This window comes from Pteronotus mesoamericanus, unplaced genomic scaffold (assembly GCF_021234165.1).
Source record: "Pteronotus mesoamericanus isolate MK-2021 breed Mesoamerican mustached bat unplaced genomic scaffold, CSHL_Meso_final scaffold_174, whole genome shotgun sequence".
Lineage (NCBI taxonomy): Eukaryota > Metazoa > Chordata > Mammalia > Chiroptera > Mormoopidae > Pteronotus > Pteronotus mesoamericanus.
The window spans coordinates 11,531,372-11,558,477 of NW_026555309.1; the positions used below are offsets into that span (position 1 = coordinate 11,531,372).

At 39.1% G+C, this 27,106-nt stretch overlaps 1 protein-coding gene across 7 annotated transcripts in view; it reads right to left on the reverse strand.

The window, feature by feature from the left end:
* Positions 1-27,106, reverse strand: part of EYA1 (EYA transcriptional coactivator and phosphatase 1) — a 288,702-nt gene that overhangs the window by 20,664 nt on the left and 240,932 nt on the right. For all 7 annotated transcript variants that reach the window (XM_054590246.1, XM_054590244.1, XM_054590245.1 and 4 more), the window contains one exon: positions 25,080-25,169. In XM_054590246.1, coding sequence (XP_054446221.1) covers positions 25,080-25,169 — 90 coding nt within the window. The remainder of the gene's footprint in view (positions 1-25,079; positions 25,170-27,106) is intronic.

Consider the following 27,106-nt stretch of genomic DNA (forward strand, 5'->3'; position numbering starts at 1 on the left):
CCAAACACATTTGATTCGATTAAAGCAAAGTCTGGTGTGGTGGCAACAAGGCAATCCTCCTTCTTTATACAGAGAATTTTTGGAGAATGATTTTAATGACAATAGATGCAAAAATCAAGAGCATTTTTTTATAGAGCCTAATTAACACCTCAGGAATTAAAAAAAGCACACATTAAAATGTCTATGTTAAATGTGATTTTGCAATTGTTGCTCATTTCACTTAACAATAGAAAAATGCCATACTGTGCACATTTTGAATGGATAAAGTTATGTACTGAAGATTCATTACCTATAATGAAAATAATGGTATGTTTCGCAAATAATGGTATGTTTTGAGAAATAAGCTGTGTGTTTGGTTTTTAGAAAATTTTAATGAGAAACTATAATAATTACTATCTTGATGCTCACCTGCTAAAAAGTTTAATTCCTCAAAAAAAAAATAAAAAGGTGGAGACTATTAACACGCTGAAATATTTCCCAGCAGAGCTGCATAATGTGTGAACTGTGCTGGGTGTGTTCTCTCTCTGAAGCTAGTAACCGAAGGTCTGTGCATTCTGGCATCCGAAACCCTGTCTCCTCCATGGGAGGAAACTCCGTCTCCCACTTTGCAGAAGGTGTCTTGCGTATTGCTTGTCTTCTTAAGAGCCTCATTTTAGGTCTTCATTTTTGCTTTCTGGACTTGGTTGTTTTTAGTTGCCAAGTGTGTTTTAAATCCGAAAATCAGATAACTGAGGGAAAGGAGCATAAGGGACTTGACCCATTGAAACAACAACAAAGTTCTAAGCCCCATTGGAAAAATCCATAGACACAGAGGACAAGAATGAAAGCTTCTCATATTTTTCGGCGCCAAAACATATTCCGAAAACCCTACTTTGGTGCTTCATAAACTGAGGGCAGAACATAATAGAATTCCATGGGAAAATAAGTTTCTATCCCCAAAAGACTGAGTGTGCTGAAAATGTACTTTTGAAATAAACTTCCAAAAATTTCATGATAGGTTTTTAAGGAGCTCAAGTCATGACTGAACCAAAGTCGCAGGATAGCATTCACATGTCGAGGGGCCACCGTACTGGTTCAGCCGGTTCAGCATGTTTTATGCATTAACTGTCCTGTTGAGGCTTGGGGTGCCCAAGGGACCCCTGCCATGTTTGGGTGTCTGGCCTGGAGCCTCACTTGGGCCAGAAGTAGCGATTCCTTTGATTCCTGGTAGATTCTGCACTCAATATTCATCCCAGCTGGAAAATGGGTGCCTTAGTTTAGAAAGGTTGTCACTTATTCATGTATCCAATTATTTATTAAGGGGCTACTATGTTCTAGAAGCTAAGGACAGACCACTTAATGGACAAAAATCCTTCCAATTTTGGAATTAATAGGGCAGACACCCCAAAACAAGAGAATATGCAGTGTCATGTAGGTGTCTGGGGAAAAGAGCCTTGCAGACCAAGAAAAGAACAAGAGCAAAGGCCCTGAGGCCAGGAGCCTCCAGTGCTGGAGGATGGGCAGGAAGGAGGAGCAGAGAGGAGAGTCAGGAGGGAAAGAGGGAAGCGGGCTGGCAGGGAAGAGTAAGGAGCTGGCTTTGGATATTTCATGAAGTTATGAGTCCCTGCCCTCAAGGCACTTACAGTTTAGCAGAAAAACAGTTACTACCCAGGTGAGAAGTTCCAGCTGTGGCAAATGCAGCAGAACCTCCCTGGAACCCAAAGGGGCGTCCTCCTGCAGAATGGCTCACTTCTGTTAGTCCAAAAGGCTGGCAGGGGACTAGAAAACTGAAATTATATTTTGCTAGGTCACGGAGGGACAGCAAGGCCCACCGTGGATCCTGGTTGCTTTTGTGATGAAAGCAATCGAATGAAGAGAGAAACGGCGGACTGCTAGAGATGGTTCACAATCACTGAAGCTGTGGCAACAGAAACAAAATGCAGCTTTGTGGTCCCAGGCTGTCAATATGGGACTCTGTATTTGATGGCCGTGGGGTGGGGAAGGGGTGGGGGAGGTGACTCTCATTGAGGGAGCTGTCCTCCTGGCTACTGTATTTTGCTATGTATAATGACCACTTTTTTGCCCAACTTTTTGAGGGAAGGAGGAGGATGCGCATTATACAAGGGCAGTGCTGAAACCACTGGATGCGCATTATTCATGGCAAAATACACTTGGGCCAGAGAGATGCTGAGAAACTCTGGAGCCATGACCCCAGAGTGCCAGCTGAGAGGGATGGCTCTTGAAGACAGTGTCCTTTACTGCCCAAATTACAGATATGAAAGTGAGTCTAGAGGCTGGATAGAGATCAAAGATGGGGAGGGAAAGTTATTTTTTGTTAAGGGGCTTCCTAAGGGATGTCAACATGGGCAACGTTTTTTTTGCAAATAGGCTCTGTATTGAGTCAGCAGCAGAGAATATATACTTAATGCTGTTATTTAGCCAATTTTCATATACCCCCCCAGAGCACAAACAGACCTAAGAAGAGTCAGGGTCAGGGCTAGGCAATGTGATGATCCTTCACTAGGAGAAGTTTACAATTAATGGCCGAACTGAGATATCGCTGAAGCATTCAGGCCCACTGTTGCCATCCTGAGGCCTGGCCGTCCCTTTTCCAAAGCCCTAAAGCCCCAGAGACACACCACCTGACACTTGATTAACCGAGTGTCCCACACGACACTTTGTGTCTCTCGATAATTAAGATTCATTTTTTACACTTCTGTGGAGTTCCTGCAGGCTATTTTTTTCCCTACTGACCCCTATTTTTTATGTTATGTGGTCGTGATGAAAACAACAGTATTTAATGTTATAACTCATTTTACAGATATGAAAAAGGAAGATGCAGAAAAGTTAAGTAATGTCGGTGCTGAGACACTGGGTCTCTGACCCCCTTTCTCCCGGGCTCCCTCAATTTCACACCAAGTAGAGAGAGCTGTGTCACTCCATGTGGCAGCCATACCCTAGGTCCTATACAGCTTTTCAGTGGTTTTGAGCTTAGGGGACTCCAGCTCCTGCATGCACCCTCCCCGCTGTCTGCTGCACTCCTGCCTGTGCCCAGCGTCTGTGCCCACAGCCCCTCCCCCAGCCTGGAGCTCGTGAGCCCTCTGTCCTCCAGCGGAAGCCCCAACCCTTCTCCTTTAAGTGACTGGTACTTTGGAGGGAGCCCCACTGTGGTAACAGCATCTTTGCCAGGGGAGGAGGGTACAGAGAGCAATTGTAGGTGGCGAGAACATAGGTGTTCCCATGACTTTGACACAACTTGTCCCACACAGGAGGTTTGAGGCCCACGAATAAGGATTTGGCCACAGTCATGGCAGAGAGGCACAGTACTGAGCCCTAAGGTGCTACAAGCAAACCTTCGCTCTATGTGATGGACACCTACAATCATTGTTCAGATAAACACCACAAACCAATCCATCAGGGCTTACCTTTGCCTGGCTGTCCTTTATATTCCATGGCCTGTACTTCCCAGAGGAATGAAGTAAAATTAGCAAGCTTCAGTTACTACCGGGCCTCAGCTCCAGACAGCTAAGCACTCATGGGGCTGGGTTTGAAAATGCCCACGGAGATGGCGGGGGAAAACGGCCAACATGTGAAGTGGCTGAACACCAGCACTGGTGTTGGGAGCAGGAAGAAAGCCACATGGGGTACAACTGCCCAGCCATGTGGCAAAGGCACACTCGCTTTCAGAACTCTGGCTGCACTGTTTTTCTGCCTTTTTGGTCCCGTCTGACAGTTTTCTTGGCACAGCAACTCAAGCTGACCTTTTTCTGATCCATCATCATCTCTGGCCTTCCAGGGCCGCGCCACAGACATGTCCTTTTGGACCAAGCCCCAGGAATAACTTCGATTTTGTACAGGGCTCATATGCAAAATATTAAGTTATGGCTGAATTTTTCTGCAAATATTTATTCTGCTTTGATACCGTAGTGGTTGTACTTTTCCCCCAAGATGTTCACTTGTGCCATAATTATGTAAAAATACACCCTACCATTCAAGTTAGTTTAGGAAAATTAATAAAAAGAATTAAGACAGTCATAATGGGTCCTATTATCGGTGCCAAGCACAGTGACATAATAGCACGTTGAGGCGTTGTACCTCTGAACACGACACTAGGAACATAAACTCCAAGTAAACTTGAAATCTTTGAATAAACAGAGACTCTAAGAAGACCTTGAGGTCAGCTGCATGCTGTAAAAGGGAACAATATGAAAATGTTACAAACATGTCTTGGGAGAAGTTGAATTCTACAAGCCCAAATTCTGCTGACCAAGGTTCTATTTGTCCCATTTTCTAACTTTACCAGGAGAAAGTTAACACCATTCTGCCAACTAATTGTTTCAATACCTTCTTTTATAAAGTAAAGAATGGAAGAAAAAAAGAGTCACTAGAGAACGAGCTATGTCATTGTGCTTCTACATCAATGTGTCTGCTGAGACCAGCTGGGGTTGGCTAGGGCGGAGGAAATGATGACTGGGTTCTGTCCCCTCCTGCCTGTCATCAAGCAATTACATCCTCTGCTCTGACCTCCCCACTGAACAATATAGATGCGTGCTTGATACCTTAGACATCTACAGGTTGCTAGAAAGAATTTTTCCTTTTATTTCTAAACAAAAAAAAAAATGTTTAATTAAACAGAATACAGGAATATTTCTAGTACATTAGAGACAAATATATGAATTGTCTGAAAGCTTTGACAAGTGATCGGCGATGCTTCAAAAAGGAACAGGGGGGGAAGATCCCTGTGGATCTGCCCACACTACTCTCTTTCTCACGGAAAATCTAAACTGTACAGATGGCATTATAGGGCGACCAGGATCTGAGTGACAGATGTTTGAAGGGAGCGATTTCCAAAGCGGCTTTTGGAAATAACTCCTGACTCCCTAGATATTTTTATAACTTCTTTGGAAAAATAAGGTAAAATGGGTCATCCCAAGAGATTCTCTGTGGTTCAGAAATTCCACGAAGGGGGAAGAAGTGGGCAAGACACAAGCCATTTGATGGGAACGGGGTGAAGAATCCTGCTTCGAATTCACTGACAATTAGATTCCATACGTCAGTCTCTGTGGTTAAGAAATTCTGCCATGAGTTAGTATATTTGCAGAAACCACATTTTTATTTGCACATTTCTCTCTGCAAAGCCGAGACTGTTTAGTCACCGCACTGTGTATTTATACTTACTGACGTGTAATAATATCATCACAATGTGCTTTCTAAAGGTGTGTCCCAGCCCTGACTCCCAAACAAACATAATAAAGAGCTTTCCTGCTGCTGTGTCCTGGTGGCCGTCATCGCGACTGGCTGCACGCCGGCTGCAGGACCCTGTGGGAAGGCGGGGGCGCGGTGTGCAGCCCGGCAGCTGGGGCACTGGGCGGGCGGGCCCGCCACGCCTGTGAGGGGCGCACCGCGTGACCTGCTGATGGCCCTTGCCTTCCCACCGCAGCGCTTCTTTGCAGAAGAAAAGGGGGCAGATTTCCCGCATCTAAGGCCCAAGAATTGGAAAACACATTTTAAAATTTGCTTCATTATTTGTGACAGTTTGGGGAAATGCAAGTTGATGAATGAAAACATACCTGGATAAATTTAACTTTAAATCCCCGTTCTAAACCATCTACTCGGCACAGCATTGGCACTAACATGCATCCAGTCAATATTTAAACATCCCCATCTGTTTTTGTAGCAACAGGACAACACAACTATAGAAGCCAATGGAGGGGGATTTCAAACCTCAAAAACTGCTGAGGAATTTTAACATCTATTTTTGTGATTTGGTAATGAGATGCAACTTGTGGAGACAAATGCTGCTTTTAATTATTGTTTCTTACTTACAAAGCAGTATTTTAAAATATTTCATGTTGCAATACCCTGTAGGAATTATTTAAATGAGAGAGGTATTTTACTAGAATTATGTTTATATTAGCTAGGCCTAGGTACTTGTACTTGAAACCCAGATGTGAATGAGAGCAGTTGCAACAAAGGTAAGAAATTAGCTATTTCAATATGCTTCTGTTTAGATGAATGTTCATAAAATATTAAAAAAATAAAATCTTTACTGAAAGTACCTGAAGATGGCATATTAAGGCAAAAGATAAATCGAACTGCTTAAGCTATGTATTCGGCCTATGCACAAAGTTATGGTAAATATTTAAGATCATTAAATAAAACTTTATAGGATGCTCAGGCTTATTATTGATAATTAAAGAAAAGATTAAAATGTTTTTTAAGTACTTGAGTATTTTCTTACAATACTAGTTCCTTTTACAATGCAGTCATTGAAAATAAGATGTCATGGTAATATCACTTTAGCATGTTGCTCAAGGAATTCCAAAGGAATTACATGAAGATGGCTACTTCTTAGCGAGCAGTACAGTGCTAATAAATACATGTCAGTTCCACTCTGCTTGGAGTTCCTTCTTTCTTACAATGAATATCTTTTTCACCACAAGATTATATTAAATATATTTGTCTTTATTCACACTCTCAACCTGGGGTGAAGAAAGAAAAGCCTTACTAATGAAAGCCAGAGAGAATTTAAAATAAGCTTTTAAAACAAAATGAGCTTATTCAAAATGGTTCAATGCTGTGTCTCTATAATTAATGGGTTATTTTCACTGATAATTATGGCATATATTAAATTTGATCTAATGATAGCAACACTTATAATTTACTTTTAAAATAATTAAATATACAGTGAATAACTGATATCTAATGCTACAAGATCCCCCTTTTTTTTTTTTTGGTTTAAGATATGTTATATGCAACAGCACAATCTATTTCAGTGTTTTCTACACCCCATCACATGCTATTACACACAAAAAGCTTATTCCCAAATGCCTAACTTCATTTATCGTTCAGCCAATATGATTTTTTTTTTTACGAATTTGTATAGGAGCCAGTGAAAATGTTACAAACCTTCTAATAAAAACAGGTCCATGCATTAGTGTTGATAACATGTCAAATTGTAGTATAACAGTTTATCATAAAAGTAACATACATATTTTAAATTGTATCATGTAACTTAAAATATTAAGAGGAATTATTAAAGGCTGACTATATATAAAATAATCCAGAATTAAAAAAGAAAACTCAGCACATATCTACTATAAATGTAGAGTCAGTAACTACTCTTAAGAATAAGCCTTTGATTTACTGCTGAAGTGGTTTCTCAATTTTTTGATGGGTTTGCTCATCATTTTGCAAACATAATTTGTCACTGGCAAGAGTGTTCTTTGTAACTTCTGTCGCTGTTCTCTTAGATCTATTATTCCTGCTGAGCGTATCTACTACAGAAGAATTTTTCATAGTGACACCAACTCTAGCCTTGCTGTGAATAATCACAGTCTCATAAAAATCATTCTTTTTATTACAAACTTGCTTCCAGAAGTATGGAAAAATACCCAAACCAGGAAACCTTTCATCCTTTTCTGCAATCCCTTTCCTTTAACCCTCTTTTGAAGAAAATGAGTCACATACTAATTTATTCACAAAGTGTTTAACTAGAAGTTTCAATTTACACAGAATAGTTTTGTTTTGATCACATATGAAACAATGAACTAAAGCTATAATTTTGAATAGGTCATATTTTAAGAGAGGTTTTTTTTCTGGAGCAATTTTTCAGTCGAAAATTAAATATTTGGAATAAAAGTTCCAGTTCATGACCATTCCACGTCTATTGAATCATCTTTAACTGCAAACCATATGTCAATAGAATTTTTAAAGAAATATTTGAATGTAATTGGTGTTTTAAGTGACTTTTGTATTTTTTTTTTTTGCAGGGGTGGGAAGTGAAATTTGAAAGTTTGAAAGAGATCAATTAATTTTAGTTAACTTATGCAGCCAGATGATTTTATAATAGTAAAAAATACTCAATTTTTTTATAAAATGAATGAGTAGCTCAGAATAACGTCCTTAGTTAATAATAAAAGTTTTCCCAGCCAATTTCCTCTGCCTTATAATTATTATTTTCTTGGGAGAAAAAAGTATGCAGAACCGGACATTGGCACTTAAAAAAGGTCCCCCTTGAGCTGCAGGAAGGTTCCATCATCACCTCCCCTCACTGTCAGCCCCTCACGGGGCAGAAAGGACCTCTGAGGGGGCCACTTCCGTACTTAAAAAGTTTCCTTCTCTTCTAAGTGTCAGTGGGTCGGGAATTCCAGCCCCTGAAATCATTCCTTTTGAATCTTCTTTTATAGGACAAAGACTTCAGGTAAAAAGACATTAAGCTCCATAACTTGGGTGTGAACTGTTCTGTCTGATACATTCCCTCCAGGAGGAGGGCTGTGGCATGTCCCCAGCCACTGGGTGTCAACAGGGGAGGGGGGAAGGAGGTGCTGCAAGGAAAACTAGAGAAACATCTTGTCCCCGCTCATATTCTTACCACTAAAAAGCTCCCTCTTTTCCCATAATTTAATTTTTAAAGCAACAAATAATCATGTTTTGATTATCTATTATTTGAGAAAATGCTATATTATGTGCCACAAATATGTCATTTATATGTATATTATATATGTAATATAAACTGTGTAGGTACCTCTAGAAAATATATAGGACACACATCCTGTATTCTTTCATTCATTTGTCATGCATTCAACTAAAACCTGGCTACCTACTTACATGCCAGGAACCTAGCACACAAAAATAAATGAGAGGCAGATATTTCCAGTAAGCCTTTATAAACATGGGGAAGAGCTGGAGAGAGGGTACAGGGGGGTGTCACTATAATTGTCTCTTGAGGAAGGAACTGAATTTCTTACAAAGCTATGGAAATGGGAAATGGCATTCATCACACGTCTAGTCCTCCTTTCCACCCGTCCTGTGCATCACCTAACTGAAGTACATTTTTCTCAGAGTGGATTTTGCTCTCCCAGGAAATACACTTTCTAACATCTGGAGCATAAATTTCTTGGGGGGCCAGAAACACATATCACTTCTGTCTATCTCTGCCTTTGACCCAGATGCTTTAGAAAAACTAAATTGGAAAGAATATATTCCAATGCCATTAAGCATTCAAGGGCCTCTATTATGAGCCTTAACCTTGCCTGTCTAGTGCCATGTCTGTCTGTCTGTCTGTCTGTCCTGACACATCCCATTGCAAACAGCATGCACCTGCGAGGCTGGCCTCGCTCTGCCTGGCCTCTACTTCCCTCTTTCCTGGGATGCTAGTTTGCCTATTGCTTGCTGGGATGCCTTCTGTCTCCTTTCTCTCCTGTTGTGGTAATGTCTTCCGCTATGCTTTTATTGGATTCTTTTCTTCTTCAGCCCCTGGTGTATGCCTGTAACCCACTTTCTGAATAACATTAGCGGCAGATATTGAGAACCTCCTAGGTGTCAGGCACGTGCCAGGTGTGTTCCATGTTATTTCCAATCCTCCCTAAAACTCTCCATTTGCTGGATAAGGAAATGAAGGCATACAGATAACTTCTGTGTATCAAACCAGGTAATAAACTGTGAAGGAACAGAACTCTTCATGTGTCTTTTTCTCCCTGCTTATTTTCTAAATAGGATTCTATTTCTGCCTATTTATTTTCTATGTAGGCCAAGTACATATGTGATACTGAATGAAATCTTTCAGATAGCCTTATAGCCAGAATTTAGTTATGAAAGAATTGATGACTGGATCAAAAGTTAACTGATAATGTTACTGCATTATATCACTGAAGTGTTAAATACTAGGTTTATAAAAATAAGTGTATCTTGTCTGATTATAAAGTGATAGATACTCATGCCGAAAATTCATGCAAAACAGAAAAATACATAAAGAAATATACTCAATGGTGTCCCTCAGCAGCAACCACTGTTAACATCCTTCCCTCATCCTTCCTGTCCTATTAACTCAATGATCCAAAGTTTCTCATGTTCCTCACAGAGCTTACATTTTAGTAGGGGACATATACTACAGGTAAAAACCACATATGTGTTTTGTAGCTACTTTCCCCACCACTTAATATGTAAAAAGGATATTTTTATATCAATTAATCATCTATATTATCTTTTAAATTGCTGTATACTATTCTACTTTATGCATTTTCACATTTCTTTTAGCCAAGCAGAGGCTGACAGTTCCCAATGTTTCTTTGGATTGTTAATTTCAGTAGAGCAACAATTATCCATCCTCCTTACAAGTCTATTTGAAGCGTCTAAGAGACCACTGGTTGCAGTGAATGACTGTTGTGATCCACATGCTTGGATGTGTTTATGACATTCAGTTGTCACCTGAGGCTACGTTATATTTTCCTTAACTTTTTTTTTTTTTTAACAACTCAGATCTTTGAGCCTTATTCATTATATAGCTTCTGCTTGGAACTCTCTTTTCTGAAGCCCACCCCCGCTGCCCGTTGCTGTTAACTCTTCGGTGGCAGTCTCTGTATTGCCCTCACCTTTCTGAGGACTCCTACTTAGGCTGAGCTTACGGCATTTTACACTCCTGGAGAACAGGATCATCATCTTGTTTAGTATCATCTCTAAAAACCGTTTTAAAAAATTTCTCCGTTTATTATCTCAATTTAAGTGTGAAATTTTATATCTGTCTTGGTTTTTGGGAAAGCCCTTATCAATTTCCATAAGGCCTTTGCCAGTTACGAGGAGCGACTTCTGCTCCTGACCATTTGAACAGGTATATGATTGTAAGTAGAATGAATTACTCATTTTTGCCATCTATAATTTAAATCATTTCCCTTTTTTTAAAAGTAAATGCTATAAAGACTACTTTAAAAGAGAAAATATTCATATTTCACTACACCTCTACATATTTTTATTACACACATGCTAAACACAACATTTCACCTCTTAATTTTCCAAGCTACCCATTTTTTTGCTTAGTAGAAACATCTTAGCTGCAAGTCCAGTAGCACCGCATTAACTTGTGTTTAAGACAAACAATTCCCACCAACTGAAACGGATGTCACCTTGGACATTGGAACTCCCTATAACTTTCTGACAAAATGCCAATACTGGAAGATAATTCTTAGTCAATTACTTTTGAAGGGGCAAACGAATTTACAAAATAATGTTGATCAAAACTAACATCCTCTCCCCCGGCCTGGCCCTCCACCTGCCTTACAAAGGACTAGCACACAATTAGCAGCAAGAAGGACCCAGGATCTAGAAAGCTTTCCTTAGAAATGCTGCTAAGTTACTGAACTGAACTGAGCCCAGATAGAGGCTCTATTGTAGCTGCACCGAAACAGGAGAAGTCTCCAGGGGCTGCAACTTAAACACATTGGGGGGAAGTTGAAGTTACAGGCTTTCTCTTGCACTAGTCAATTTAAAAAAAGAATTCCTTTCTCTACTAAGCAAACTTCCTACGAAGGTAACCAAATAAAATCTGGCTTTACAAAGTAGTGACTCTCTCCCAGATTGAAGATTAGCAAGCACCTGTCAAAATCAAGAATCTAAACGAAAGGTCTGTCATATGTGACACCAAAAGGTCAATTTCACAGGATTTTAAAATAAACTGACAGCCACCCAGCCAACTCGGTGGAAGCTGCCGAGGCATTTCCATTCCCCATTCAACGTGAAGGGAAGGCGCTGCTGTTTGATGAGGCTCAGCAGGTGGCAGGCGCTGGGCTGGGGGGCTCCAGACCCCTGCCATCTCCTAAGTGCTCAGTGTCCCCATGCCATCCCTGAAGCTGATTAGGGATGGCTGTGAGAAGGTCACGCTTTAGAGTGTGGACTGAACTCAGGTCGCTCCATCTCTGAAGTGTTCACTCTGCCCAGACCACACCACCTCTCAGCAGCTTCACCCACGGAATAAAGAGACTATGGCAAAACCAGGAAGACAATTTCACGTGCAGGTTAATTATAATGAGTCGCTGAATTTTCTGAATCCAAAAATTCAATACACACTCAGATTCTGTGTTTCCAAACAAAAATTTCGCATAGGAACAGCTCTGAGATCACTTTTCTTCTTCATTCAATACATTCTTTCTGGAAATCTTAACTAATTTCTTGGGCGATGACCTCAAGTTCAATTCTCCTTCCTTTCTGAGCTTCAGACCTGCATGCACAACTGCTTGCTGGAGTCCACCTGTATGTCCAACACAAACTTCAGATTTAACACCTCAAAACCCAATTAGCATCTTCTTTCCAAAGCCAGCCAATTTTCCTGTTTAATGATTATTTTTTATCTTTTATCGTTACCTTATTGCTCAAGACAGAAACTAAGGCTCTTGTGTCCCTACCCCGTACATTGACTGTATTTCCCAATCATTCCAGAGGACTCTCTTAATAGCTGTCATATCTGCCCCTGCACTCTGTCCCCACAACAAACACTAGTGATTTCTCACTTAGATTATTGCCACCTCTGACTTCATGATACAGTCCATTTCCATTCTTTTTTTTTTAAATTTATTTTTAAAGAGAGGAAAAGGGAGGGATAGAAGGAGGGAGAGAAACATTGATGTGAGAAATATCAATTGGTTGCCTCTTGCTTGCACCCAGATCATGACTGAACCTGCAATCAAGGCAAGTGCCCTGACCAGGAATCGAACATGTGACTTTTTGGTTTACAGGTCAACATTCAAACAACCTTGAGTCTCACTGACCAGGGCCCCTCTCCAGACTTTAAGGATTACCCTTGACATTTGATATGAAATCCAACTTTCTTAGGTGAGTGGACAAAGTCCTGTGGTCTGGCTCCTCTCCCCTTCCTACCTCACAACTGCTCCATGTGGGCTCTGTGCTTTATAGCTACTCAAACTCTTTTTCTGAATGTCATGCATTCTCTTGCCACTTCCTTAGGAAGTCATTTTGCTGACATTCTCAGCCCTGTCACCTCTCTCCCACTAGGGTCAACCACTGGCCTTGAGAGCCACTGCTGTCCCATGCGTCTCCATCACTGCGGTCACATGCTGCAACATAATGTTCTTCTGCTTCTCTGTCCCCACCCTCCATGCCTAGCACAGTGTCCAGAATGGGGCACATGAGTACATTTACAGTACAGGAGGTCTTGTCTCTGTAATGCCAGGGCTGCTAGGATGACATTTTGTCTATTCAACAACAGGAATTTTTTCTATTCCTCACCAGAGGATATTTTTATATTGAATTTTAGAGAGGGAGGGAGGGAGAGAGGGAGAGAGGGAGAGAGAGTGAATGAATGGAACATTGATGTGAAGAGAAAGATTGATCTGTTGCCTCCTGTATTTGACTTGACCAGGGATCGAAGCCACAACCTAGGTATGTGCCCTGACCAGGGATATAACCCGCAACCTTTTGGTGTATGGGATGATGCTCCAACAAACTGAACCACCCTACCAGGGCCAGCAACAAGAATTTATAATCACATGTATGTCTGTCCACTCTCTGCCTGCCCATCTATTTACCTATCTACATATCTCGCAACCTTTTCAGAACAAATCTTAGGTTGCTTGAATAACTGCTGTTCATTAGACATGGTGAGAAAAAAAAGCTTTCCAAGAATCCATCAGAAAAAGCATTGGAACTGGCCTGTGCTGTGTCACATCAGTGTGTCCCACCACCAAGGTGCTACTACCTCCTTTGCGTTGCTAACAAGGAGTAGCTGCTGTGTGAGCCCTGGAGAAGTTCAGTGCAGTGACATTTGTGACAGGAAGCCCTTGTTCCACTTGAGCTTTCCTATGCCTAGCCAGGGGACTTTGGGCAAAACCTGCTTTCCTTCAATGTCCCACATGTGAAACCTAGAGATGATATAAGGTTGAGTTCACAGTGCTGGTGGAGACTCACAGGGGATGGTTTTTGACTGATGTGAGAATTGCTTCCCGAAAGCCGGCTGCCTTCCTGTCTCCTGCTTCACCAGGGCGGGAGCCGCCTGGGCCCCTCCGTGGAGGGGCCGGCCACCTGGACTGCATCCAGGGAGGGGCTCTGCTCCACGCTGCACACACCGCCGTCAAGCGCCATGAGTCCTCCTTCAAAACGGGAGGCCAGGATTGGACCAGGAAAGGAAAACTTCTCAGCACAACCAGAGAAACACGTGTCTTTTTGACACGAAGCCAATATCCTCATTTTCTATGAAGGGCCAACATCAAGAGATGCGAGCCAGATACGGGAGCTCCTAACTAACGGCAAACCTCCCCTCATGAAACTGGGAGTGGACAGAGGGTGTGAGTGAGGAAAGAGCAAGAGGTGCGCTCTGTGAAGTGCCTGGAACCAGCTGCACTTGTAAACTGAACACAGCCAATTTTATTGTTTTTGCTGTGATTTCTCTTGGAATTCTACTTGGTAATTTGGGCAGCAAACCCCTTATTGTCTCCTACCCTTCATCCCCTGTCCTCTCCCCAAGTCACCCCCTCTTCTTTTGTCTGCAGCCCTGTCCGGTGCTCTGAATCAGAAGACACTCCATCAACAGTGACGGCAGCACAGACTTCTCACTGCCTCCTGAGCAGCAGCTAGTTCTCCGCACTAGATATCAAATAGATATTAATGTACTGAATCCTCACACTGACCCCATCGGGGGAGTACTTTCATCATTTAATTTTATGGACAGGAAACCTATGCACAGAGGGGCCCCTTTTGAATGAATGAATTCATGAGTTTGACTTCGGATACCTCTAGAACACTGAGATAGAAAACTACATACATAAAGGGCTTTGAGTCAAGTTAGAATAGGTGAATCGTCATTCCATTCAGTCATTTTCTAATTATAAGAAATATTAACTGTAGAAAATAAAAATATAAAGAAAACAGTTTATCTACTGGCAGTGTTACTGTGCTACCCAGAAAAATCTTTTTTTATTGTATAAATTATTTATTCTTTGTAACATTTTTAGTAAATAAAAGCTTTTATCTTCTTTTTTGATCACATACCTTTTTTTTTAACTTTAAACTTGAATCACACTGTCTATTATCTTATATCATACTTCTTCCATGTACATTGTCTTTTGAGATTAAGAATTTTAAAGGTATGACTTAAAAAGGGATAATATCAAAATTTAACAACATGGACAATTTCAATTGTCCTTAAGATTGTGATTAATCATTTACTTTTCAAAAGTTAATGTTTGCAAATTATAAAAACAGTAGTGCTCATTGTAGACTACTAATTAAAAAAAAATTAGGACGTATTATAGAAACATATGGGAGACTCTATGTACCAAATGTGGTGTTAAGGGCTTAGGATTCAATTGGACAAGTCATGGTCCCCGCCCTTAAGGGCCTGCCTGGTGGGGGACAGAGAGGGATAGGAAGGAAATCATAGCAGGGCATGTAAGGTAAGTATTTTTACCATGAGAATAGCCTCCTCTTACTTCTGCCAAATCCCGCTGCCTGCCTGCACCTGTGCCTGAACAGTCTGCCTGCCTTCTTAGCTGAGCCCAGCCACACAGCTTGTGCTTGGGCTCCTGCCCTGTGTGGCCGCCCGCCCTGTGTGGCCGCCCGCCCTGTGTGGCCGCCCTAGGACTTCACCCTTACCGTCTTCCCCTCTCTGCCATACCACATATCTTTCCTTTTGTATCCAATCATTGCCACAGTCATCTGACTGCCTTAAATATTTTCCATTTTAAAGTTGAATGACCCTCCCTTGATTCCATGATCTCCTCAGTGTACCAGACACCTCTTCCCATTTTATCACTGTGGAAACCCCCAGTCCTTCTTGTCCTCTGTCAACCCTCATCCTCTCTTCATCCCATTCAAATTGGGCTATGTCTTCCCATTTCATTGAAATGGTGTTTATCAGAGTCATTAACAACCCACATGCGTCCCAAACCCAAAAGTCACTTCTCTGTCCTCATCTCACTCAACTCCAGCAGAGCACGTGACACCATGGTGCCATCCCTTTGATCATGAAACATTATTCTCTAGGTTTCATACTTTCTACCTACTTCATTGTCTGTTCCTTACCACTCTCTTGGAAGCTCTTCTTTCTCAGCCCTATTTCTAATTGTCAGAGTGTCTAACACTCAATTTGAAGTCCTTTTCCTCTTATGTGATACTAATCAGTTTCACACCTTTATGACTCCCAAAACTGAATCTTCCAATTTGCCTCTGTCCTCTGAGATCCAAACCCATATGTATATAATCTCTTGAGTTGGATGTGACATACATATTTCAAACTTAATATGCTCAAAGCAGCACACCTGAGTGTACCAGGACCCTCCCCCTCCCCGTCCCTCACCACCCCACACCTACTCTTCCTAGTTTCAGATAACGTGACCACCCATCCAGGCTCTCAGGTCAAAACCTGGCAGCCACGCCTGATTCAGCTTTCCTTCTTCTCCCACATCCAATCCATTAGCAAATCCTGCCACCAAATTACACTGGAACGCTGCGACTTCTCACCACGTCCGGAACTGCTACAGCCTCAGCCCAAAGCTCCCTGGCTGGAGACAGCAATTGCCTCAGTGGAGACCCCTGGTTCCACTCTTCCTCCGTTCCTCATATAATAACCACACTGATCTTTTAAAGGCACGAATACTATCACGCCGCTTCCTTAAAACTCTCCAGTGGTGTCCCCATGCAATTAGGAAAAAATCCCACTTCTTTCCCACGGTCTATAAGGCCCTCCGTGTTCTGGACCCTGTCACTCTCCCTCGATTCACTCTGTCCCAACCACATTGATTTTACTTAAAATATTTCTTGAAAGAGCAAAACTTCATTCAGGGCCTTTGCACTTGCCAAGCCCCTTCCAGAATTTTTTCTGCCCTTTCAGCTGCTTCCCTCCCAACTTCATGTTTCTTCACAAATTCTGTCTCCTCACTGACCCCGCTTCCTGAGCATCACAGCTCAAGACGCTCCACTCCAACCATGTCTCATCACTTACTATTTGATTTTGTTCATAGCCCTTACTGCTACCTGACATTATTTTATTCACAGTGCTTATTTCTTACTTCCCCTCCAGAGTGCTAACTCCATAAGGTGAGTAAACTTGACCAAGTTGTATCCTCAAAAACTATAACCATGCCTAGCACTTAATAGTTATTCAATAACTATTTATGAACTACTGAAGGACTAACACAAAAGATATAATGAGATTAAAAATGCTAAGAGAATCTAAGTTTTGGATCATCACAGAGAAACAGCATTTATTTCCTATCATCCAGACTGGCAACTTTTTCATATAATTATCTCCAGTTATTTTTTTTTATATGTCATAGATGCTAAAATCAGGATCATATAGTATGACTTATTTTGCAGACTGCTTATTTTTAAATGAAGTTATATCATGGTAACTTTTAAAAGTATGTTTCCCTCCAGTTCTTAAAAATATTTCAAAATTTAAAAAATATTAATAAACTTTATTCTTTAGAGAAGTATTAGGTTCAAAGCAAAATTGGGCAGAAATATCATGTACTCCTGCCCTCCAACATGCATAGCCTGTTCCACTATCAATATCTCACACCAAAGTGGGTACATTTGTTATAGTCACTGAACCGGCACTGACACATTATCATCACCCGAAGTCCATAGTCTGCATTACGGTTTGCTCTTGTTGTGGCACATTCTGTGGGTTTTCGCAAATGTGTAATGACATGTATGCACTATTATAGCATGTAACATGCCATAAATTTTAACATTAAGGTTACACTGGAGTTGTACAGTTTATTTTTAAACTTGAAATGAACCATGATTATTTTCCTTAATGAATTGTCTTAACAATTTTCAATGAAGATGTACTGTAATATACTTTATTATTAATTTTTGGATATTTAAAATATTCCTATATTTTAATGGTAAAATCACCTTTTGGAAGATACAGTGTGGGCTTGAGTGAACATACAGAAAATGCTGGACCTGAGTCAGAATCTGCCACTCAGTAGCTGTGAGACCTTAGACAAGTTTTGTTTTAACCACCCTAAGCTTCATTTGGCTCCTCCAAAAAAAGGATAAAATAATGGTGCTTTTATCACAGAAATATCGGGGGATTAAGTGGAATGATGTATATAGAGCACTTAGGACAAATGTTCAGTAAGTGCTATTACTCTTGTATCAATTATCTGTCTACAACTCTCTTTTCTAGAGTATCAGCTAAAAGAATTACTCAGTAAAAGGATCAGCACAATAAGGTTCTGAATACGTATTATCCAAGTGTTTTTCTGAAATCTTGTACCATTTCATATCCTTATCAGCAGTGTACATACGTGTTCATCTTACTGCACTGTAGACCGTGTTACTGATTTTAAATCTTTCCAATTTGATGACCAAGAAGCTGGACACTTATTCTTTGACATTTCCATTGCTAGAAGTGAAATTCAACCCTTTTCTTTATGCTGATAATTTGAATGTTTTTCTCATTTCTTCTACTGAGTTATTTCTTTATGTTTTTCTTAATGAGTTATAATAATATTGATTATTTTTTGGGTTAAAATAGTTTTGTCTTTTACTATTGTCCACAGACTGTGGCTTTCGAAAATTGTATTTGTTTTTCCTCTGATTATAAAAGAAATAAGTATGTGCTATAGAGAATTTGGAATATACAGAGAAGTATGAATAAGAAAATAATAAAACCTGGTCCTGGCTGGGAAGCTCAGTTGGTTACTCCAAGGTTGTGGGTTCGATCACTGGTCAAGGCACCTAACAATAGTCAACCAGTGAATGCATAAATAAGTAGAACAACAAACTGATGTTGTTCTCTCTCTTTCTCTCTCCCTCTTCCTCTCTCTCTAAAAATCAACAAATAAAAAAATATAATAAAGCCCCAAATCCATTAGAATATTAAAATTCTAGAATATATATTTCCATCTATTTTTTGTTTCATGATTTATTATTCAGCAAATATTTATGAGTGCCTTCTACACTGTGCTAGAAAGACAGCAGTGAATATATTATACATAGGACATACCATTTTAACGGAATTGACTACAAACTATGTGTGTGTATACTCCACGAAATACTTTTAAAAAATTAACTTTTGTTGTAAAAAGTGTATATGAGAGCTCAATGGATTTTCACAAATGAAACATACTCATGTAATTTGCATCCCGGTCAAGAAAAAAATGATCAGAATTCCACAGTTTGGAAATATTCAGTATTAATACTTGCCTTTATCACTGATTAGTAAAAATTCTCAGATGTATAATAAGTACAAGTAGTATCAACCTTTTTTTAGACTCCTGATGCTTACCATCAAATGGCTATACAAAAATTTACTTCTTGTAAGCAATGTGAAATCTCCTTTTGATCTACCTATATTTGCTCCTTGAATTTCATTCTTTCATATTTTAACTCTTTAATTTACCTATTTCAGGATATAAACTCAATAATCCATTCCTTCACTGTTCATCTGATTTAACACATAAAATTTTTTCCTGTAAGTTGGGACTGGTTCTGAGCTATTTATTCTCCCATGGTTAGACCAATATCCACATTAGGCCAAAGTAAATCTTCATATTATTGTAGAATTACAAGGCATTTAACATTTGTTTAATCAGGGTGATTAGTATTACCGATATTTGTCAAAAATTTCTAGGTATTTTTGCCTATTTATCTTTTCAAATGGACAGTAGAACAATTTTGTCATATTACAAAAAGGAAAAGAAAAAGGAGAGGAAAAAAACTCATTTATTCAAATTCTTCCTTTATATTTCTCAGTAAGATATCATAGTTTTATTCATATAATTTGTACAAATATTAGTTGCTGGTTATCTTTTTGTTGATTTTTTTTTGTTTTTAGATTGTAATTACTATTTAAAATTATAATTTAATTAAATTTTTTTAAGTAAGACTATTGATTTTTTAAAATCCTCACCTGATGATATATTTATTGATTTTAGATAGAAAAGGAGAGAAAGAGGGAAACATCAGTGTAAGACAGAAACATGGATCAGTTGTTTCTTGTATGCACCCTCATGGGGGATTGAGTCCACAGCTTAGGTATGTGTCCTGATTGGCAACTAAACCTACAGCCTTTCGGTGTATGGGACGACGGTCCACCCACTGTGCAACCCAGCTAGGGTCAGAGGACTATTGATTTTTAAATTTAATTCTATATTCCTTCACTTTTCTGAAGCCTATTATAAATTCTAAGACTATTGCAATAGATTCATTTCAGTTTCCTGCATATATAAAATTTGCAAAAAACAATAATTTTAATCTCATTTCATTAATTGCAGTTTATTCCTTCTTGCATTGCCCTAAACTCCTATAATAAAGCTGAATAATTGTGCTGACAGAGGGCATTCCTATTTTGTTTCCATTTCTATGATAATTTGCCTCTACTATTTTACTGTTAAGAACAACACTGGCTATTAATATTAGGTAAATATCTTATTAGAATATACTTTGACTCAACTTTCTGATGAACACCAGAATTGAGGAAGTCTTTCAATATATTTTTATATTTATATTTTTTACTTCAGATAAAACAAAGATGACAAAATCTTGTGAAAAATGGTGAGGAAATAAGATGAACACTGAAATGTAGTAATGATAATGGATAAAATATAGGCATTGCCTCTTTTTGACCATCAGTTATAATATGGTTAAATTCAATACACACTTATTATGTCTAATAATCATTTGTTGCTTGAAAAACTTATTTTGCCCCCTACACTGAAGATTTTGATGTTATTTTTGTTAACTAAAAATAAAATGAACAAGGCCAAACAACCTACCTTAAAAGATAGGGAGGCAAAGCCAACTCTTGTCTTCCTTGGGGAAGGAAACAGAAATTGCTATTCTAGTCTAACAGATAAGAATTCAATCTAACAAACACTCATTTCTGGGTGCTATCGAGGATATTATTAGAATTTTTAAAAAATGTAATTCTTTACATTTGCTAAATTTAGCAGGAAAAAATAAGTATACAAAAGCCTCTGGACAGAGCTGAAAGTGACCGGTGGCGTGTATATGTCTGTGGGCACATTTATGTTTGGAATGTAATTAGTGATGTGCCTCACACTTTCATGTGGCTGGCTGTGCCTTGTGGTGGGAATGAAGGTAGAACACAGGCTGGCTCTTCCTGAACTGTCTCCTTTGCAGCTCCATGAGACCCCTTCCCTAGCAGCAGGGAACCTGAGTTTTCAGCATCCACACAGAAGCTGGACTCTGGGCATCAGAGTTTCTTTTATTTATTTATAAACACTAAAGCACTTTCTAGGTGAATTATATTTTTCAACTCAAAAAAATCAACTTCTGAATTAGTTTAAAACTCTTATACTTTTGGAAGCATAAGCAGTAGGTCCCTATAGAACACTTCACTTGAGATGGAATCTATTGTACTTAGCATTGGCGTGACTGACACTTTAAACAAAGATTTTTTTCTAGCTAAAAATAAATTTATAAACAAGATACATTAAACTAATTAATAACTTATAACCTAAGTTTTAGACCAATCAAATATTATTGCAAATTTAAACTGAATTAAACCAAGGGAAAAACTAATTTTTTTGCTTTATTACATAAATCATTACAGCTCAATCTTTTTAAGGTATGACTGTCCACAGTGCCTTTTTTTGGCCTTTGAGTCATCAAATCCAGGCTTTGCAGGGACCAGAATCATCTGTCCCAGATCTTTTCTTAAAAGAAAAGGTAAAAGGGGGCTAAACGAGCAGGTACTTAAAAACTCGGCCTGGGACAGGAGTCTACAGATTGACGGCCTGAGAAAGGGCAGAGTCTTCCTGCTGTAAATCCTGACACCAAAGAACCCTCTGGTCTGTCCCAGCTAACCAACACACAAGGCACTGGGAGAGTGAAGGAGAGACTGCCGATGCGGCTGCACAGTGGACTGGGTGAATGTGGCGGACACAGCACCTTCTCTTGTGCCGGTCTCACAAACGGCAGGAGAAGGGTTCCTGTTACTTCGCAACCCTGGGTTTGTAGGCAGGCAGCGTTGCCTGAAAGCAGTCCTGTCAATAACACCAGCGAGGAAGGCCAACCACCACGCCAGGGAAATGGTATTACTTAACACCAGGCAGAAAGAGAAAATTCAACATCAGCTTACACCTTATTTTTATTTAGACATATCCATCTTGATGAAATATTTTCCTTTAACTGTGGAAAAATCTAGCAGGAGAACTGACCAACACAAGTTAAACTGAAACATTATTGTATATTCAAGGCCTGTCCTCACTCTGTTTGCAGATTGCCTTTCAATAAAAATCCAACAGAAAGGACTCTTTTCTCCATTCAGTCAGAAAGAGTCATACTCTACTAAAGAAGCTGAAAAAAAAAAAAAAAAGCACAACAAAAACAGTTCCATACTGTCATTCATAAAAAATGACTTCCATGTAAGCATCATCATATTGCACACAGAGACCTTTTGGTAAAATGATATGCAGGATGGTAGTCAGACTTGGAAATAGGAAAGCCAAAAGTACACTCTGGAGCTAAAGTCTAAAACCTTCTCTGGTGGGGGAAAATATTACGTCCTTTGATAATTATGTCTCCCTGTCACTCAAGTTCCTTCACTTGTCAAGCATTTTTATTAGTACAAAAAGGCCAAAATTTCTCCTTTTTACATTTTTCCTGGAGTGTTAACAGAATTACACTGTGACTGCTTTTATTAAAAATTGCCAATGAGCAAGATGACAAATAAGACTTTTAAAACAATTAACTTTATTTCTTAAAGTACCATTAAGGTATTTTAAAATTACTTTAAAATCATATCCTAAATTTCCTAAAGACTATCCTAATAACCATTTTAAGCACACAGGCATTCTCTGGTATCACAAGGCTGGTTCCTGGAAGCCCCTCACATAGTGTATTTCATTGTTCTTAATCTCTCATAAGCCAAAGCTATGAACTAACTAAATTATACAGAGGGACTAGCTGGAGAAATGTTAAGATTTTAAAAGAAAATGAGGCCAAATGTCAACAATAATTTCAGACATCACACTTCAAGCTGACTAATAGATTGTTAATTTCCTTGAAGTTACTTATACCCTAGATCTTAAAAAGGTAAAAACATGTAATTTAAATATTCCTGCCCCTTACCACAGCATGTTGCTAACTGGAGTGTGAAATCAAACATTAGCATATCATTTCTGCTTGATGAGATAATTTTGGTTTTTCTAGAAGGATTATGCCAATACAATTTCTTGCCAGAAAGTAATTTTATTTTTTATTTTGCAGGAAACTAATATTTGCAATAACCAGTTTCAGGTTTGATGAATTACAAAAATACAAAAAGATTGAAATAAGAACCAACTTATTTTTAAAATATTATGTAAATTTAGAGCAACTAAACAATTTCCAAAGACAGAGGCTAAATGAATATTTCTTTTTATTCTTGCTGATACCTTTACGTTACTATCAAATAAAATGACTTAAAATCAACTGCTGTAAGGTTGCAAGCTTAAATCATGTTTCCAATATTGTTTTTATATTTGATGGAATCATACCTTCATTCTCTTTTCTCCTTTATTTCTCATAAGAAACAATCCTCATGCCAAGAACAGAATCTGATATTTCAATAACTGTGCAGACCCTTAGTTAGCCTTTCTTTTTTTTAAAAAAATTGAGTTTATAGAAAAACTACATTCCCTTCATCCCTAAAGTAAGTAGAACTTCTAATATCTACTTTTACACAGACACACTCTCTATATAGTTTAGTATGAATAATGTCAGTAAACAATAATTACGCTGTATTAAATCAAAACTAAGTTTGGACGTTTTTCAGGTTATACTACACCAAGTTATTACTTTGCCTAACTTCTCACTTTTCACCACAGAGTTTTGGCACTGTATAGACAAGCTGTGGCATTTTTAAGAAGGTAGAGTCTAAAAACAATAGCAAATTACTGCTAATTTCTTCTTGATGGGTGCTATTAACACCTATTAACATCAATAAGAGGAACAAGGTTGTACCCAAGAAAAAATATCAGCCTAGTCTGTATCATTAGAAACAAATGGAAATTTAAGAAAGGAATTTGAACATACTAGTAAAATATAAAATTTTTGTGCTGTTCTCTTATGAAGTGAATCACAACCATAAATCAGAAACAGCTTTTGAAAATAAGTATGATTATTAAGCTTTTCTAAAGGCAATTCTAAACTTGTCATTCACTAGTAATATTTCTATGTTAAAAAGTACTAATGCCTTACTCGTAATTTCCTTAAGGAAAGCAAACACTTTAAAATGCAAAAAACTTTCGTATTTTACCCTAAGTGTAAAAATAAATATTTCAGTAAGGAATGGGGAAAAAAATGAAGCACATTTAAATAATTTCATTGCACTGTAAGTTGCCAATTCATCTGTGAGTAGTTTCATTGCAGATGAAAAGAAATCAAAATACAGGACAGATGTTGAACAAACCGCATTTAAGTTCTGTCACACACTGGCATTTTTCAAATGATTTTGGCTCATCTATTAAATAAGGTGCATTTTGCTTGATTTTGAAAAGGGAAACATCAGGAAATATTTAAAGGCCAATTGCTGCCAATTAACTTTGATCAGTAAAAGTTCTATTTGAATCTTTCAGATTCTTCTCCTGTCTGAAATAACATACATTTATAAAATCTAGCAAAACAACAACTTGATGACTAATGGCTGTTAGCAGCCCTACCACAAGCTTGCTTAACCACAGGATTTAAATAAACAATTGTCTCTATCAAAAAGGGACTGCAATGCAGTTAAAGTCTTGTTTTCTCAGAACGGAGATATAGAAAACAATATTCCTTATTCTTAACAATGCTGCTCATTGAGATCATCATGTTTGTCATTGCCCATAACACATTTAACTAGCCATCTGATACAAGTTCCTCCCCAAATTATAATGGGCAAATAAATTCATGGACAGTTGGACATAAGAACTCCTTGTACCCAAAGAGCAGAGGCCTGACCGCAATGCCATCCAACCAACGGGGCCAGCCAGAAGGGAAAGCCCCCAAGACAGTGGCAACCTGACATGAAGATCGCACGTGGGCGTCGTGGCCCTGCCGGATTCTCGAGACAATGCACCTTGATACAGTGGAGGAATCTGTAGCTTCTGCTAATCAACACAGCTTAGTATTTAAGACTCTTGACCTCGAATTTTCATCCTTATCAATGGTTATGTGGACTCTAACTTTGCAACACAACAGCCCAACTAAAGCAAACAAATACCATGAAGGCAAAATGCATTACCGTATATAATCTGATCATTACTTCATCTCATTATTCCAACTCTATGTTCAAAAAACAGCATCCCCAAATTGTAAGACCAATCACCTATTTTCAGACATGCAAGATAAGGTTTATAGAAAATAACTGAACTTACTTCTAAGTCATTAAAAAATAGATGTGTGTCTGCCAAGTTGAAAATCATTTCTTCCATTCGCAGTCCAAGGGAAACTGAAGTAGGTGGATCCTAAAACAAGAATTTTACAGGTCAAGAACATATATACTTCAGGTTACATGACATGTAGTGTCACAGTAAGAGGGGAGCAAGATGAATAGCCTGTATAATATCCTGTATAAAACGTAGTCAGTGTTGGGAAAGGTTGCAAGTGACCCCTTGGGTGGCTTGCACTCCAGTTGCCTTTGGTGTGCATGATTTATTTTATATGCAAACATCAATGACTTATTTTAATTAAAAAGTTCCCCTGATGTTCTTGGTGCTTTGCATAAGAAAGAAATAACATGCAGCTTAAGAAATTACAAAAAGAATGTAAAATCTAGGGTTATTTAGACATGTAGAGGAAATTCACCTTCACACATACGTTTCAGGAACAAGAAAGTCATCGAATCAAGGAAACACTGTTTATGTTGCACCACAATCCATTAAAAGTGTCTAAAAGCATTGCCACAAATATTAGAGAACAGATACAATAGAGATTAATTTCTAAATGGCAGTAAATACTAATTCTACTGAAAATGGTAGCTATCATCATTTTTTTTTATTGATTCAGACTGCCTACCCATTTTGAGTACACGCAGAAGTAGGGAGCAATGGCTATTCTGACCACCTGGCATCGTGCCAGCTCAGGGGACACTTTTAACATTCATGCGACACTATCCAGCCATCAAAAAGGCAGTCCTGTACAGAGAGGAGCAGCAGCATTTTGAGGTGTCTTGTGACTTCTACCCAATGCTTCACACAACCCATATCCCAACGACCTGTACTGGCACTGAGACAAACTCAGGAGGACATGGAGATATTTGCAGGCTTTATTGTGTCACTGGATTCATAATGTATCACACCGAGGAAGCAAGGTGGTTCACGTGAATATCCTGTAGAGTTAGTGAAGAAGGAAAGAATTTCTGTAGAGAAAATATTCGAGGATGTAATGTGTGCTTTTGAAAGTTTTATTGGCATTTTAATAACAATACCAACTTTCACCAGTATGGTAGTATTATGAAATTTTTCCAAAGAACAATAATTTCTGAAATACTATTTTATTATCACAGCAAACTTTTGGAAGAAGTACAGAATCTACCTGTACCATCATTTAATTAGGAAAATTGTAACTAGAGGAGTTATGCCTTCACATAGGCCACTCATCTGGCTGGAGTGTACTCTGTGCATCACCAATATTTGAATCTTATATTACAATTGAGGACATAAAACTCAGAGAAAATAAGATTATTATTTTCTAATACTGTTCAATGTAAATCTTGTACAGTTTCTCTATTGTCTTTATTCCAAATCTCAAGATCTGTCTTACTCCCTACTGTCCATGTGTCCACAGCCTATCAATCCTTGGGCATCCATTGACCCCCAGTGCCCCTCTCCAAGGGCTTTGCGAAGTTGTGGGAAGTGACATAGAAGAGCCCCCGACTTCACACTTCCTTTGGTGTCTTCCTCTTGTTGAGCCTTAGTTTGCTCCTCTAATAAGTCAGACAGCTCGATGGCTAACATGGTGTTCTCAGGGAATAAATTGAATAAATTTTCTTTTGTTAGAATAAAAAAAAATTCTCATCTCTTAATTTGGCACCACCAAACCTCTCTGTACATCTCGGAGAGAGCAGGGTCCTGGGATGGAGCGAAGCTGGCCGAGACTCCTGGGGTGCCTACCAGGGGGCCAATCAGCTGTGCCCAGGGAGGTGGCGTCAACTCTGCCAGCCCTGCCCACCTACACTGCTAGCCCCACTCACAGCGCTAGCCCTGCCCACACCCTGCGAGCACTGCCCAGGGTCTAAATTTACTGAAATCCCAGAGGAGGAACAGAGGCTGTGGAAAATGTGGCAGGATGGCATCACTGGTCTAATTCCTCTCCTGCCCTAGGCTTTCCCTGCCAGCTAACAGTGGCAAGGTGGCAGGGAATAAAATCACCAAAAGCTGGGGGTTAGAATGGCAAAGGATTG